Source organism: Balaenoptera acutorostrata, chromosome 19, assembly GCF_949987535.1.
Source record: "Balaenoptera acutorostrata chromosome 19, mBalAcu1.1, whole genome shotgun sequence".
NCBI lineage: Eukaryota > Metazoa > Chordata > Mammalia > Artiodactyla > Balaenopteridae > Balaenoptera > Balaenoptera acutorostrata.
The window spans coordinates 4,728,011-4,745,496 of NC_080082.1; the positions used below are offsets into that span (position 1 = coordinate 4,728,011).

General features: G+C 50.3%; 1 protein-coding gene across 1 annotated transcript in view; it reads right to left on the minus strand.

The window, feature by feature from the left end:
* Nucleotides 1–17,486, minus strand: part of ATP2C2 (ATPase secretory pathway Ca2+ transporting 2) — an 80,263-nt gene that overhangs the window by 33,604 nt on the left and 29,173 nt on the right. The window contains exons 2-7 of the mRNA XM_057534404.1: nucleotides 15,858–15,968; nucleotides 14,566–14,682; nucleotides 7,142–7,231; nucleotides 5,521–5,556; nucleotides 5,355–5,416; nucleotides 1,379–1,487 (exon numbers count right to left, since the gene is read on the minus strand). Of these exons, the coding sequence (XP_057390387.1) occupies nucleotides 1,379–1,487; nucleotides 5,355–5,416; nucleotides 5,521–5,556; nucleotides 7,142–7,231; nucleotides 14,566–14,682; nucleotides 15,858–15,968 (525 nt within the window). The remainder of the gene's footprint in view (nucleotides 1–1,378; nucleotides 1,488–5,354; nucleotides 5,417–5,520; nucleotides 5,557–7,141; nucleotides 7,232–14,565; nucleotides 14,683–15,857; nucleotides 15,969–17,486) is intronic.

Consider the following 17,486-nt stretch of genomic DNA (forward strand, 5'->3'; position numbering starts at 1 on the left):
GTGCTGCACAAGCAGGCAGCAGGTCTTAGCGTTTCAGCTTCAGGAGAACCCCACAAGGTGGGAATTAACATTAACCGCTTTGATAGATGAGGAAACCGAGGCAAAGAGAGGGTAAGCAACTTGCTCCAGGTCACACAGCTTATGAATGACAGGACCCGGCTAATGCCCAGCCCCAGGGCACTAACCATTAGGCTACACTGCCTCTCTGTAGAGCCTGTAGTATATGTGTATCCTCCCTATCGGCAGGTGGACTCCCCACCCCGTACCTGGGGACTCCCTCACATTGTGGGGCAGAGCCCACCCCTAGGGGAGGCGTGGACAGCGTCACATTGGCTTCCCCAGCCTTCCCGCACGTGGGGCTTGGCCACTGGACAATGGTTCCTCTAATGGGACCCACCTGCCCTGGACGTGGAGTCGGAGGCCGGATGCTGGCGGGGGGAAGAAGCGGACGGGGAGGAATCCACTCTGGTGCGGGGCACCTCCTGCTCACCCTGCCCCACCCTGCTCACCCTTGTTCCTGCCCTGCCTGGAGATCTGAAAGCCAGGGGCAGAGGGCCTTGAAAGCCTGGGTGCCCTCTGGGCCCTGCCTCTACATCAAAGACTGGCTCAGGATGCTGTAAACGCAGCTCCCAGGGGTTAGCTCCCAGCCTCTTTGCCTCTCTCCATCCCCCCACTCCAGGCCACCCTTCAAACAGCCTGCTATCGATCCTGAGAACATGTCCTCCTTAATAAATAAATCAGGCTGATAACCTGGGCTTAACCCTTTATCACTAAAAGCTTTGAACAATTCTTAAGTATTCCCGGGATCATAAAATAGATTACTCCCATCAACGGATCCCTCTGAACTTGATTTAACCTTTTCTCGAGAATCAAATTTATCTCGGAGAGGCTCTGGAAATGTTCTGTGAAGCTGTGACACCCTGAGACCCACAAAGCTTGGGGACAGAGCTTGCCCCACACCTGATGTCCCCAGCTGCGCTCTTGTAAAAGCTTGCGCTACTGTTTATGGCTGTACTGGTTGTTCCCATCCGTGATTAAGCAGTCAGACAGCGTTTCTCTCTGACATCAGTGGGGTCGTTTCTAGAAGCAACTTTTCCCTCATTCCTCAGCCCCACCCTGGTTTAATCTACCACTGCAGTTTGCTATAAACTAGAAAAATCACATAACCACAATTTGTTAGGCTTATACTTAAATGAGAATAAATAATTTGTGAAATGCCATTGGAGGAGCTTTGTGCTTAAAATTAGCTTGCTTGCTAACTTCCTGTTTGTGTGCACACATGCCTGTGTCTGTGCACACGTGTGCACGAGACAGAACACCTGCCTCCGAGAAGCTAAGTGTCTGCATGGCCCCTGGACCAGGGTCTGGGGCCCCTCACCTCTGTGAGACGGATGTCTGCAGGGATCCGGTCTCCGATGGAGAGAGACACGATGTCTCCAGGCACCAGGTCTCGAGCAAGAAGATGCTGGAGCTTCCCTTCTCTTATGCTGCATTTGAAATGGGAAAAAGCAAAAGCACCCATGTTGGCATCTCATTTTTAGGCACTTTGATAAACTTGAGCAAAGATTACAGAAACACAGTTTCTCTTTCCCTTATGGACAAACCCTTGTGCCTTTACGGTTTTATTATTTTTTAAATTCACCTATCCTAAAAGACTTTTGGGAAAGTGTATGGCTTCTAGGAGACCCTGAGCCTCATTTGAAAAGTGGGGTGACTACTGTTCACTCTGCCTGGAAACAAGGCTGGGCCACACGGCCTCCAGAAACTTCTGCTGATCTAGGGAAGCGATTCCTTAATGAAGCTGGCAGCTAGCGGCACTTCTGTCCTCAGAGAACACAGCATTCTGGTGTGCAGAGCCCAGCTTGGGACCTCAGGGATGGCAGAGGCTTGTCAAAGCTGGGAGGAGCATCTTAAGTGCTCGAGAAGCTGGGGACACCCCCTCCCACAGGGCCTGGACCGTTCCTCACGGCCATCTGCCGTCTGCCGTTAGACACGGACGTGCTTCTGTGCACGGGCTCCCACTGGAATCCCACCACACACTGCCCCTTGCCCGACATGGCAGGAGCCTCCCAGACGGACCTGTGTCCACCCCCCCACCCCGACCTCCTTCAATTCATCCTGTACGTGGCAACCAGAGAGCTCTTAAAGCACAAAATCGGATTACAACTTCCTCCTACTCCAACCCTCTCCAGTGACCTTGGAGTCAAACCCAGCGGCCCTGCCTCCTGTCACCCCCCCGCCCCCCCGCCCCGCCCCGAACGCACCCAGTTCCTTCTAGTCTCAAGGTCTTTGCTGACCTTGAATGCTGGAGCAGACATTCCCCTCTTCCCTGTTAACAGAATTCAATCTTATTCAGGTACTGCCCTTCTCCCCACAGCCCAGTGCTCTAGCGGGTGGGTCCTGAGTGGCTGAGACCATCAGCGTGATCCCAGCGCCTGCCATGACCGGCACAGGGAAAGGCATGATCTACAACACTGGCCTAAGAGACAGGAGTGGATATTTGCTGGGGGCTTGAGAGAAAGTTTTTTTCACTCTGTATATACACACACACACAGACACACAGATGGCCTCTTCTTCTGTTGGACCTTTTTATACCTGGCTGTGATGCCCGGAGCTGTGGCAGCCATTTTGGGATCATGAGGGAAGCTGGCCCAAGAACAAAGCTAACAAGCTGAGGATGGCAGAGCAAAGAAATAAAAGGCACCAGGTCCTTGGTGCCATCTTGAATTAACTAACCCCACTGTCCCCCCCACCTCAGATCCCTTACCATAAGACAACACAATTTCCTTGTGGTTTGCACAGCTGAATTTTCTGGGTTTTGTATCCAAGAGCGCCTATCAGATATACATCTGCTCTTCCCTCAGCTCTTCCCATGGCTGGCTCCTGCTGTTTCTCAGACCTCAACCTAAAGGTCAGCTCCTCCTTAAATGTCAGATCAGGGTGGCCTGCCAGCCAGCTATTTAAGGTCGTTCCCACACCTCCCCTGGTCACTACCGCATCTCCGTGAGGTTCTCTTTCTTTTAATTTTTGTGTGGCTTTGGGTTTCAGGGGATCCTTTTGGCTTTAATGCACCTGCCACATTCCAAAATCATCTCATCCTTCACTTCATCATCTGCCTCCCCTGTTAGAAATGTGAGCGCCCCAAAGGCCAGGGCCTTCCCATCGCTTCACCTGGAACAATATCTCCCTGCACACAGTAGGTGCTTAGTAAGTATTTAGTGAATGCATAAAGGATGGAGGTAATGCAGGAAGGGTCTGCAGGGCAGATGCTGTTCCCGACTTGTGACATGGGTCTCAGGGACTCAGGGAGTGAGGCTGTGTCCCTTCAGTGCTCTTTCAACTCTACCAGTCTGTCCGCCTCCGCTGCTCTTGCAAAAAAAATTATCTTTCAGAAGTGACTTCCAGGGACATCAATAATGCATACTATTCACCCAAAAGGCCAAGACTTGATATTTAAACTTAAGATCAGCTCATCAAGCCACTTAAATCATAGATGCTTCCGTCTGCTTATAGGATTACGTCACACGTCACACATCTGGATTTCTGACAGCTTGTTCATCCAATCGTTAGGCCCAGACGTTTTTACTGCCCCCCGATGAACCTTCTAGAATTGACTCATCCTCTCTCATGCTTTCACATCGTGCTCTTTTGGTCTCTGTTTTGTTACTCATTATTCTCTGCCTGTTCTCACACAGACACACACAGATGCACACACACATATGTGCGCACACACACATGCACACACACACTCTTCGCTTGCTGTTTCCATGAGAGGTGGAACTCTGTCTCACTAGATCTTTCTATCCCCCAGCCCTATGCTTCATTTTGCCAAATACACGTTAAGGTTCTTTCCCCCAAATTATCCTTCGGGTAATAGAGAGTTACTGTATGTTTAAATCCTTCCAAAGTACCTCAGATCACAAGATACTTTCAGTTACTTTCTTTTGAGCAACAACGTCTATTTGGGAAAGACACGTGACTTTAAAACAACCTCAACTGACGCTAGCAGGGGTAAGGGAGAAGACCTGGGCCTTTTCCAAGAGTTTCATTTTTACAGGGAAAATAACGTAGGGATTACTGATACACTAAAAAATTAAATGGACAAAAAAAATCAAGCCTAAAACATTCTCCCGGGGCTTCCCTGGTGGCTCAGTGGTTAAGAACCTGCCTGCCAATGCAGGGGACACGGGTTCGAGCCCTGGTCCAGGAAGATCCCACATGCCGTGGAGCAACTAAGCCCGTGCGCCACAACTACCGAGCCTGCGCTCTAGAGCCCACGAGCCACAACTACTGAGCCCGCGTGCCACAACTACTGGAGCCCGTGCACCTAGAGCCTGTGCTCTGCAACAAGAGAAGCCACCGCAGTGAGAAGTCCACGCACCACAACAAAGAGTAGCTCCTGCTCGCCGCAACTAGAGAAAGCCCGCGTGCAGCAACGAAGACCCAACGCAGCCAAAAATAAATAAATTAAATAAATAAATTAAAAAACAAAAACAAAAACAAACCTCCTCCCTTCTGCCTCTGTGGCCCCCTTTACCCATGGCGGCAGCCCCTGCACATCCTCTACGCTGAGCTGTCCGACGCTGCAACCACTAGCCTGTGAGGCTATGTGAACTCAAGTTAAATAAAATGAAGACTTCAGTTCCTCGGGTGAAGTCCCCAGTAGCCACATGGGACTAGTGGTGCCATCCCGGGCAGCACACGATAGAACATTCCAGAAAGTCCTGTGGCACAGCACTGTGCTAAGCAGACAGGCCCAGGAGGAATGGGGAGACATTTTCGTCTTTCTTTTTTCCTTTTTAAATGTCTTTGGGGAGGGCTGTGTGATACCCAAATGGCAAAGCTGGAATGTCCGGGCAGGAAAGAGGCTGGCGGGCAGCTGAGCAAATGGCCGGAGTTCATTACTGAGTTGTCTACCCCCTTCAGCCAGAGTTCTGATGCCTCAGCTTGTTCAAGCCCCGCCTCTCAGCCTCTTCCGAGACCCCCTTTGAGAATCCAGTGAAAATTCCGAATGCCTCCCTAGGAAAAATGCACACAGTTTTGCACACTTTATCATAGATTTTGTGGGCCACCCTCTCCCCAAAGCCATTCCCGTCACCCGTGGCCCCCAGGCTGGGCACCCTGATTACACATCAGTGACAGAGTGGAGGCCCAGAGAGGTTGAATGACACACCCAAGGACATGTAGCAATCGGCTGGCAGGGCGGAGACCAGGTTTCCTAACCCCCAGTAAGACATGCTTCTCCCATATCACATTACAAAGGATATAAATATTGCCAAACTTTTGTCAAACTCACCAGCCCACTGGCTCCTCTGATGAACCAAAAAGTCCCAGGGTGGGGGTCTCTGACTTACCAGTTACATTCGGGAGGTACCAGCTTGGTCAGCTCTTCCAGAGATTTTTCCGACCTGTACTCCTGGCAGGAAGCATGTGAAACATGGTGTTTAAGAGGGAGGCCTCCACAAAGCTCCCATCAGCCCAGGTGACCCCGCCCAGGACCTCAGGACACACATTACACACCTGGATGAAGGCGACGGTGACCACGATCAGCACGGCCTAGGGGGCAAACGGGAGGGGACCTTAACACCCAGCTGCCCAACGAGCAGGTGAACGAGCCCAGGGGAGGCAAGGAGAGGGCATCGTCTTGCAAAATATTATTTCCTTTCTTCTTGCAAAATAAGAGCACTATGCAGAAATTTAGAAAACAGACGAGCCAGAAAAGCACCTCCAACTCTGCCACCTAGAGGTTCACATCTGGGGGTTATCCTTCTAGATTTTTCAGCATAGATACACTTACAACACAGGATCATCTAGTACAGAGATAATCGTTTATATCTCAACAGCAGCTAATAAACATCAGTCCACATCAGAAGATGCGGACCTAGCCTCAGGCTTTCGAACAGAAGCATCGAATTCCACTGCACGGAAGGAATCTGGTTTTGTATTTTAAAAGACGGCACTTGACAGATAGAAGGAAGCAGGAACGAAAGTCATCAAAATGTGTTCAGAGCCACATTTAAAAGGTCACATACTGTATGAGTTCATTTATAGGAACTACCCAGAATAGGTAAATCCGTGGGGACAGAAAGCGATGGTGGTTTCAAGGGGCTGGTGGTGGGGGGTGGGGAAGGAGAGCGTCTGTGTAATGGGAACGGGGTCTCTTTTAGGGTGAGGAAAACATTTTGGAACTAGACAGAGGTGGTGGTGGCACAACATTGTGAATGAAGTAAATGTCCCTGAATTATTCACTTTAAAACGGCTAATTTTTTAAATTAAAAAAAACATTTTTGGGGCTTCCCTGGTGGCGCAGTGGTTGAGAATCTGCCTGCCAATGCAGGGGACATGGGTTCGAGCCCTGGTCTGGGAAAATCCCACATGCCGCGGAGCAACTGGGCCCGTGAGCCACAACTGCTGAGCCTGCGCGTCTGGAGCCTGTGCTCCGCAACAAGAGAGGCCGCGATGGTGAGAGGCCCGCGCACCGCGATGAAGAGTGGCCCCCGCTCGCCGCAACTGGAGAAAGCCCTCACACAGAAACGAAGACCCAACACAGCCAAAAATAAAAATAATAAATAAATAATAAATTTAAAAAAAAAAAAACATTTTTTTAAAAGGTGCCCAACGGTTCTCTCTGTGTAATGACTACAAACAATGATTCTTGTTTTGTTTTTTTGGACGCACCACACAGCATGTGGGATCTTAGTTCCCTGACCAGGGATCGAACCCACACCCCCTGTAGCGGAAGCACAGAGTCTTAACCAGTGGACCGCCAGGGAAGTCCCCGAGCAATCATTCTTTGTACTGCGCACACAGCCAGGATCCAGCAATTCCACCCAGGGGTCACAGGGGAGGAGTTCATTACAACATTGTTCCCGACGGCAAAGAACTAGAAGCCACCAGCGTAACCACCAAGAGAGCGACGGCCAAGGGACCAGGACACCCCACGTGCGGGTACAGAAGGATGTGGATTTCCTGTCCTTTCTGTTGTGTTTTCTTTTTCTAAAAAAATCTACCGCCAAACTCTTTTTTCCTTGCCTAACAAAGACAAGCACAGATGCAGCAAGCCCCTCGGCAGCCGGGTCTGGAATGTCCAGATTGGGGAATGTCCGGGATCGGGGCACTGCCCCCCACGGGGTGCACTCACCATGGCGATGCTGATGGCATCCTCGTAATTCTTCGTCAGGACGCTCACCAAGGCAGAGGCCAGAAGCAGCAGGATCAGGGGGTTCTTAAACTGAAAAATGAACACAGGTCAGGGGGATCTTTTCTAGGCTCACAGAGATCAGAGAGTGGGCTTTCTCCCGTGTAGCAATGTCAGCTCTGCACTCACAGCCCGCTTCCAGGCCAACCCGACAGTGATCCGAGGGCTAGGAGAGGAGGACCACCAACACGCGACGGTTCTCCTCCGCCTGAAGACCCACCACTGCAGTTTCACTGACATCGGCTTCCTGGGGTCATCCTGACACTGTCCCTATCAAGACACCAGCCCTGGCCCTGCCTTTGAGTTCTTGGTCTTGCTTTGCCACATCTCCGTGATGCTCCAGGTCAGAATCTTCCCCTCTGGTGGGATGCCAGCCCTGGTCCAGCATGGCCAAGGGGTCCCCTCTCACCACACCAGTCCTGCAATCCAGTGTGTCCCAATCACAACAACCCACTCTTGTAACTGCCTCTGGGAGCTCCAGTGATGTCCCTCCTGAAAAAAGGTGTTCCAGAAACTTCCCAAAGGATTTTTACTTTATTATTTTATGTACAGTGGTCTTCTCTTATCTGTGGTTTTGCTTTCCACAGTCTCAGTGACCTGCGGTCAACTGCGGTCCCAAGCTATTAAATGGAAAATTCCAGAAATAAATAATTCATAAGTTTAGAATTCTGTGCCATTCTGCGTAGCATAATGAAGTCTGTGCTATCCCATTCCATCCTGCCTGGGATCCCCAACCAAACACATCCTCTGCTCCTGGCATCCAACCACTGACACCCTCGTGGCTCAATGATCCAGGATGACATGAAGCAGATAAGCCTCCTTCTATGTCACAATGCCTGCGTCACTCCCGTCACTTCAGCTCTTCACGTAGGCACTGTACTGTCTCACATCATCACAAGAAAAAGAAAGGTGAGTACAGTATGATGAGATATTTTGAGAGAGAGAGAGAGATTAATTCACATGGCTTTGATTACAGTATATTGTTATAATGGTTCTATTTTATTATTACTGCTGTTAATCTCTTACTGTGCCTAATTTATTAATTAAACTGTATCATAGATATGTATGTACAGGAAAAAACATAGTATATATAGGGTTTGGTACTATCAACTGTTTCAGGCATCCTTTGGGGTCTTGGCATGTATCCCCCACAGGTAAGGGGGGACTACTGTATCTGTCTCATTTCACACATACATTTCAATTGTTACAGACAAGTGAAAGGAAGCCTAAACACAAACATATAAAAACAGGATCGGAGAGAGTAGACCAAAGATCAGGATCAGGGTGGGAGTCAAAATATCAATAAGCAAATCATGGTGGTTTAAATTGGGGCTGTACCTTTGGCTCTGAGCTTCCCAGCAGCAAAGGCAAAAAGGGAAATGTGATCAGATGTGTGATTCGTACTGCTGACGGAAAGAAGCACATCAGCATCATGCCAGTGTGGTACATGAAGGGATTTAATGCCTCTCACCCCAGAACTGCTGTGCTTTAACTCCTCTGAATGAGGGACAGGGCACTTTGCGGTCAGCTCACGGGCCACCTGGTGTTATGGTGTTAGCCACTGCATCTATTGTGAATCCTCAAGACTGAGCAACTCGAATGTATTTCACCTTCTTAGCTACAATTTTTCTGCGACTGTATCAAATTATTTGTCTCTATTCTCTGCTAGAATGTAATCTTCCTAAGCACACAGGCCATACCTATCCTGGGGTCCCCAATCCTTCCAGGACCCAGAAGGGGGTCTGAGCACATGGGGAGGCAGGCAAGAGCTCAGGAATCTGATAGAATTCCAGCTCTGTCTCCACCGTGACCTCACTGACAGACCTCGAGCAAGCCTCTGACTTCTCCAGCCTCTCTCTCTCTCTCGGCTGATGGGAGGACTAAAGGGCATAAGGAGGGTAGAGTGACCTGCCCAGTGGGTGGCACACAGCAGGTGCTCAGTACATGGGAGCCAGAAGGACCAAGACTGATTACAAAAGGCACTGGATAAACACTAGCCAAAGGCAGGAATCGTGGCTGCCTGAGCTCCAGAAAATGGTCCCTCTTATCAGGGCTCTTGATCCAATAGCTGGCCCTCAGGGAAGCTTTCCCATCGGTCCTCGCCAGGGCTGGGCTGGGCTGGGGTAGGGGGGGGTCATCACACGTTCAGAGAGAACCACACCTCAAAGCCAGCTTGCCTGGGAGCCCCGGTGCTCCGGTCTGAGACACAGTGGTAGGAGTCAACCCCGGGAGACCCGCGAAAGAGCCTCCCACAAAAACGTGAAACCCGCATCAAAGTTTCTGAGATGGACCTTATTCAGTTAGCTACAGGCTTCTTCCCAAGGGTGATGTCTTCAACATGTAAATAAACTATCCATCCATTTTACGGATCTCATAAGCCATTCCATGGGCACGAGTTCACAGATTAGGAAAAGGGATTAGATTTAAAGGGCACGCCATCGAAAAGCAAACCGTGGGCTTTGTTTAGACCCCGAGCCTAACAAGTCAACTGTGAAGGGGTGCCTTTGAGGCATGTGGGGAAAACCAGCTCTGGACCAGGCACTGGATGATGTGAATGAAGTGCTTATGGCTTTAGTGGGATAATAGTATTGTTGTTATGGTTAAAACAAACAAACAAACAAAAAGACAGTCTTCCCTGGCGGTCCAGTGGTTGGGGCTCCGAGCTTCCACTGCAGGGGGCATGGGTTCGATCCCTGGTCGGGGAGCTAAGATCCTGCGTGCTGCGCAGGGCGGCCAAAGATAAATAAATAATGGCTTCCCTGGTGGCGCAGTGGTTGAGAGTCCGCCTGCCGATGCAGGGGATACGGGTTCGAGCCCGGGTCTGGGAGGATCCCACGTGCCGCGGAGCAACTAGGCCCGTGAGCCACAACTACTGAGCCTGCGCGTCTGGAGCCTGTGCTCCGCAACAAGAGAGGCCGCGATAGTGAAAGGCCCGCGCACCGTGATGAAGAGTGGCCCTCGCTTACCGCAACTAGAGAAAGCCCTTGCACAGAAACGAAGACCCAACACAGCCAAAAATAAATAAATAAATTTATAAAAAATATATATATTTTTTAAAAATAAATAAATAAATAAATAAAAAATAAAAGAGAGAGAGAAAGAACAATGTCCTCCAGGGCAGACATACACACCAAAGTATAGATGGTAAAATGATTCAGTATCTAGAATTTGCTTTAAAATGCTGCAGCGAAAAAAGGGGGATAAAAAATGGGGCAAAATGGGTTGATAATTAGTAAAGCTAGATGGTGGATATATGGGGTTTATTATCTTATTCTCCCTCCTAATGGATATTTTTGAAATATTCCCTAATAAAAGGTTTTGGTCAGAGGAGTTCCAGTTTTGGTCCTGAGAGCTCCTGGAAGCACTGAGATGGGGGGAAGGGGATTGGGGGCAGTTTGCGGAGGGAAGTGGCTGCCGAGAGTCCTTGGGCTGGGCTCAGAGCTGCCCAGCAGAGCTCACAGCCATGGCCAAGTACCACCACCCCGGAGAGGGACACGCCCTTTCCGCGGAAGTCCAGGGAGGATGAAGGGCCAGATAAAAGGGCAGGCCAGCTAAGAGTATATTAGTGTCCTGGGGATGCGGTGATAAATGACAACTTGGGGGGCTTAAATCAAGAGACTTATTCTCTCACAGTGCTGGAGGCCGGAAGTCCAGAAGCAAGGTGTCGGCAGGGCCGTGCTCTCTCTGGAGGCCCGAGGGCCTCCTAGGGGAGGACCCTTTCCTGACTCTTCCAGCTCCTGGTATTGCCGGCACTGCTTGGCTTGTAGACACATCTCTCCACCTCTGCTGTCGTAGCGCCTTCTCCCCTCTGCGTGTGTCTGAGTCTCTTCTAAGGACACCAGTCACTGGATACGGGCCCACCCTAACCCAGTACGACCTCATCCTAATCACATCTGCAAAGACCTTATTTCCAAATAAGGCCACAGTCTGAGGTTCCAGGTGGATGTGAATTTTGAGGGGACGCTGTTCAACCTTGCACAGGGAAGGAGAACCCCTCAGTTCAGTGGAGTTAAGACTAAGATCTCCTTTCAGCCCCGAGCCCATCACAGACTTCCCACCCGGTTGGACAGAAGTGAGGGGGGAGGGGGCACAAACACGCCCTGAACACCCGTCAGGCGCCTGCATTCTCCAGGCCACCTTCCGAGGCCGGGTTACCCTACATGCACCAGGCCTCTCCGCAGGGCCTTTGCACGTCCCCCTCCTGCAGCACCCTTCATCCAGACCCTCCCACGGCGCCTCGCCTCACTTCACTGGGTCTCTGCTCAGACATCGCCCCCTCCAGGCACCAGTCAGACGCCTCTGCTGAGCACCCAGGTCCCCGCAGGCACCTCCTCACTCCTGTCTTGACTCCTCTCCTCAGGCCACGCCCACTGGGTGCTGTTTCACTCACGGAGTGTCTGTTTCCCCGAAACCAGAAACTTGGGCCACTGCTCTATGCACAGTGCCTCGAGCAGGCCAGGAGCACAAAAGTCGTTTATCTAGAATGAATGAATGAACAGCCAACACGGGGTGTTAGTTGGGGGAATCGGAGGCTTGGTGGGGTTGGAACTCCTGCTCCCGGTCACCCAGCCGAGTGGGGATCAGCACTGGGTCTGTCCTGCCCCAGCTGCATGGCCTCCTGGCCAGGTCACTTCTTTGACGCTGCCTGGATCCCTGCCCTCAGCTCTCCTGGCCCTGGCTGGCAGCTCCCTCCCTCCCTGCAGGCTGTACCCAGTGGAGACTCAGAGAGCAGGGGGCCTGTTTCTGCACAAGGGACCCCTCCAGCCATGGGCTCAGGACTAGCTCAGGGGTCCACAGTCCTGGCCGGGACGCTCTGAGAGCTGGGACCAGGTGCTGGCCTCACCCTGAACTCCAATTCCAAGCCCATCATCTCATCCCCTCCCCCTGAGGCTGGACCTGAGCAACCCTCCAGGCCGACACTGATACCACCAACCTCCCTCCCTCTCTCCCCTCCTGGAGACCATCCCCAGCACCTGCCCCCTCCCACCCAAAACAAGTGAGTCACCGTGAGACACAGCACACAAGTGTCAGATCCAGTGGGAAGATCCCACTACGTGCCACTAGTGCTGCCCTGGCCACAGATAATCAGACTCTTCTGGCTCATGGGGCCCCTTCTAAGCCAACAAGTAAAGGGGGACAGGCAGAAAGCGGTCTGTTGAAACCTTACTGTGCGGTGAAATGGTGGAACACCGGAGACGTTGATTACAATAAACAGTAACAACCGAAACAACCAGCATTTCCTGAGCACCTCCTCCATGCCATGCCCTGTGCTCAGCGCTTTACCTGCATCATTTCGTAGGCTCCACCCAACCCCATGACACAGGTACTGTTAAGTAGTCCTGCTTGATAAATGACCAACCTGAGGCTCTGAAAGAAACTGAATTGCCAAGGATTTAATTAGATCAGGCAACTCCAAAACCTGTGCTCTTAACAGCTACACTCAAATCAAACCAGGGCTAACTGGCAGACACTGGGACTTGGGGCAAGCTTTATTAAGCACTTAATACGGGCTAAGCTTCTTCTTTTGAAAAACTCAGAACAGGAGGTGCTTATTAGTCCTATTTTCTAGATGGGGACAATTGAGGCTCAAGGAGGATCAATAGTCACAAGGCTGAAGTGGGATCTGAACCCGGCTGACTCTAATCTGCCTTTGCTTCCTGACTCCAGGGCAGGGATCTTGGGTCACGCTAAGGTAGAATTCCTAATGGTGAGTCTCCTGAGACAGAGAAGCAGGGCTGCCTCGTGAAGTGGTGAGCTCCCTGTCACTGCAGGTGACAGACGGGAGAATCACAGCATCTGGCATGTAGCAGATGCTCAATGAACATAAAGAATGAATAAGTGAGAGCACACGGACTTCCTGTGTGCCCATCAAGGGCGGGAAAACACGGCCATCGGGAGCTGCCTTCCAATCCCGCAAGGATTCCCTGAGATGGATTCCTGAACTGATGAGGTTAAGAAGAATAAGCACGTTTCCTGCTCTTAGAAACTGAAGAGATTTCATTCCTGGAAAGGTCCTGGCTGGAGGCTGGAGGAGAGCCCTTGGTGTGCGGTAGAGGCCAGGTGAGCAGGTCCTAGTGGAAGGGGCAGGCAGGGCAGAACTGACCAAGGCCCCACTCCAGAAGGGAGAAGGTCCCTCACAGCCTGTGTGTCTGCCTCCTTCCCTGAACTTCACCTTCCAGGAGCCTCTGCTGTCTCTTCCCAACACTGGGATTCCAGGAAGTTTCTGGGTTGGCCAGAGCCACCTGCATACCTAGAAGCCTATTTTGGTGCCAAAATGCGTCAATGAATGACCTCCCTAGGGCACTGAGAACCGACCAATGAGCAGGGTGGGGACTGGAGGAGAATGGAGGGTGAAGATGCTGCAAGGAGGGCTGTGATTGGTCCCTGAACTGACCAATCGAGAAAGCCCTAAATGTGAGCCAGGGGAAGGCAGCTGAAGCCGGGCAGCCCTGAGTTAGGCTACGAGGGAGGTGTCAGGGCTGGGAGAGGGTGCAAAAGGCCAGAGGGGAAACTGAGGCAATCTGCATGGCTTCAGGTTCCCATGGCTTCATGGGAAGTTCTGCCTGTTAATTGGAGCTTTCAGAGCTGGTACTGGGGGGTGGGGGGTTGATTTCTAGACGGGAACTTGCAGCCGTGTCTATTTCTATTTTTTCCCCCCCTTCCCAATGGCTTCCAGGCATTTGACTCATGCACCATGCGTTCAGCATCAACGGCAGAGGCTAAGAGGGCCGGGGCTCTGCAACCAGATGCCTGGCTTCACTTCCCAGCACTGCCACTAACTACTGCGTGACTCTGGGCCCTGGTTGCCAGATAAACTACAGGTCACCCAGTTAAATGTGAATTTCAGATAAACAAGGAGCTTTTTTTTTAAGTATAAGTAGGTCCCATGCAACATTTGGGACATAGATAAAAAAAGAACAGTTTTTTCATGTATGTGAAATTCAAATGTAACGGGGAATCCTGTAACTTTATTGGCTAAATCTGGCAACCCTACACAGCCTTGGGAAATATTTCCACTTCTCTGTACTTTACCCTCCTCATCTCGAAGTGGGGATTAGGAGGAAGATTAAGTAAATCGATGCTTACTTACTTACTCAGTTAGCATGTGCCTGGCACATGGTAAACCCTCCATGAATGAAACAACTGTTCATGGCCATGGCCGCTGGGGTAGTTAGTGAGCCCCCCTGCCGGCTAAGAGCAGCCTGAATGCGGAGAGCCTTGTTTAACTCTGTAGTACAGCTGCTCCACACCCTGGGACTTACCCACGGACACCCTCAATCCATACTTAAACAATGAATGGCTGTCCCCCAACCCCTACCCCCCAGGCTTACGCTAGTTCATTCATGGAATGACACCTACAGTCCTACCTGATCGAGATATTTCTTCCACACGGGTTCTGTGTTATCAGCGACAAACTCATTCCAGCCATGGACCAGCCTGCGCTGTGTCACCGAGAACTCTGACAGCCCGTTCTGTAAATCCACCTGGAGGGAGAAGGACGGGCAAGTAAGGATTAAGGAGCCCAAGTCACAAGATTCCCGCTCCGGAAGCCAGCTGCTTCCATGATGATCAAGGAAAATGGGCTGTCCACAGAGGAGAGGGCACCAGTTCAAAGACACTGAGCAAAGAAGGGCAGAGAGAGGGGGAAATCCACAGTCCAATTCTCTTTCAGTTAGACCACACTCTGCCCTCCAGATACTGCAGAAAAGACAGCCTTGGGCCTACATCTCAAGGAGTGCAATTGTAGTATGGACACCTGGAGATGCAGGAACACTTACGCTTCATCTTTAGAAAAATGGGCGGGCCTGGGAATGTAAAATGGTGCAGCTGCCAGAGGAAACGTTATGGAAGTACCTCAAAAAATTAAAAATAGAACCACCATATAATCCAGCAATTCCACTTCTGGGTGTATGTACCAAGAGAACTGGAAGCCCATCTTAAAGAGATATCTGTCCACCCATGTTCATAGCAGCATAACATACAATAGCCAGAGGTGGAAGCAACCCAGTGTCCACCCATGCATGAATGGATAAGCAAAATGTGGTGAGGACACACAAACAAACACACACACACACACACACACACAACACCCCCCCCCCCACACACACACCATGTTTGCTCAGTTATCTAAGTAAAGATAATTAAAAACATAAAGCAAGCAAAGTCCTTCAGCCTCAGAGGGGAGCCTCATGGAATGGAAGTGGTTTTTCGGTTTGGGTTTTGTCTTGTACTGGCCAGGAATTCAAATTCGCTGGAGAAACTGATGAGATTTGTTTTCAGTCACTGGAAACACCATGGATTAGAAAAGATGAAGGGTGTGCACAGCAGATGGTGAAGAGTTTGAGCTTTGATGTCAAAACACCTGGACTCAACTCTGGCTGTGCTGCTGTGGAACTGTGTGGGTCCCCTGAGACATCCTCTGTCTCCCATCAACAGGTACACAGAGAGCTGGGAGGATCCTGGCTGCTAGGAAGGGCCACTGCCATTAATGTGGCTGCCATTCCTGGTGGGAAATCAGATCGGTTCAACAGCGATAGTATTTTCTAACAGTGATGATAAAAATGTACTATAGCACAGAACTCTAAAGCCACTTTCAGGACTTTGTATTGCTTTCTTCTTAATCTAAAAACCCTACCACAGATACAAATTCAATTCTTACATAAAATGCTTCGGCCAGATCCTCTCTGTGGCATTTGCTTGCTTCCTTGGGTGGCAGAGCGACCACCGTCTTCTCTTTCTCGATGGCTTTCAACTCATTTTGTCCATCAATCTGTGAAAAAAAGCAGGATTGCTATTAGGCACATTGGTTTTGTACCGATATGTCTTTTTAAAGTATAATATACAAAGAGAAAGTGTGCAGATCTTAACTGTACAGCTCGAATTTTCACAAACTGACCCATATAACCAGCCTCCAAAACAAGAAACAGACATTACCAGCCCCCAGGAGATTTGTTTTGCTGGGGTTTGAACTTTGTGTAAATGGTAACATGCAATATATATGCTTTTGACTCAAGGTTATTAGTGAGATTCATGCATGATGTGTGTAGTGATAGTTCGCTAATTTTCATGGCTGCATAATATTCCACCAAATGACTATAGCACAATTTATTTATCTGTTCTACTGCTGATGGATTGTTTCCAGTTGTTGGCTATTACAGATGCAAGCACCGGAACTCACAAAGCTGACAGAACAAGGCAACAATTCACAGGCTTAGAACCCTGGACCTTGAATGTCTGGGATTCTCAGTTAAGTTTGCCCCATACTACAGAGAGTGCCCCCTGATGGTGACTGGCAATATCACAGCCTGTTCTAGGAGATGTCTGCAATAACCTAAGCAGCGGGGGGAACCCGGCCAAGGTCTGGGTGTCTAGCAGGTCTGCGAAGAAGTCACATGAAACACCTGAAGGGTGTGGGAGGACACGGTAACACAGAGGAGACCTCATAATTAGGAAAACGCTGAGTATTTTTGCAAAATTATTCCTAGTATTCTGACACCTAGAACATGATAATCATCTTTTCCTTTTCCACCAGGTAGTCTGGCACTGGGAAGGAGGAAGGGGAGAGGCATTGGCTAACCTCTTCCTTCAGCTGGAACAGAGACGGTAAATTCCTCTTTTACTTCTTGCCATCCCCCACCCCCCGCCCCCATCTCCCAAATGCCTTGTTTGCTTAGAAATGCACTGCTAACCACACCCACTTCCTGGGGGGTGCTTCTCACTGTGCCAGTGACCAGGAAGCAACCAATGATTATTACACAGATCATTCGACAGACTCTTCTTAAGTCAAGCTTACTTTCTTCACTGTGCAAGATCCACTTCCCGGAGAAATGCACATCACAGCCGACACAGGATGTTTTTTCTGCTCTCAAGACCTGGTTCGGTCGTACCAAATCAAGTGCTCAATCCTGGCTCACACTGCAGATGGACACAGTCCTGGGCTTACAGGACCTGCCTGGCTGGCTGTTCTCCAGCTGACCATTTCTGTCTGGCCTGACCACACCCAATTCACTTTTTATGCAGCGTCTCAAGCAACCCTGAAGGTATAAATCTAGCCCCCTCCTCTACCTTCTGCTCTCTGTCTCTTTCTGTCTGTCTGTCTGTCTCTCTCTCTCACACACACACACACCATGCTGGAAACATTTGGATAGACTCCAGTTACAGGACAGTACCCGACTGTCTCCAATATGGCTGCAGCAGACCCGACCTCACATCCACCCTCCATGCTCTCCTGGTCTTGGGTGGGGCAGCAGCATACTAGCTACAAACCCACCGCCCACTGGAGGAGTCC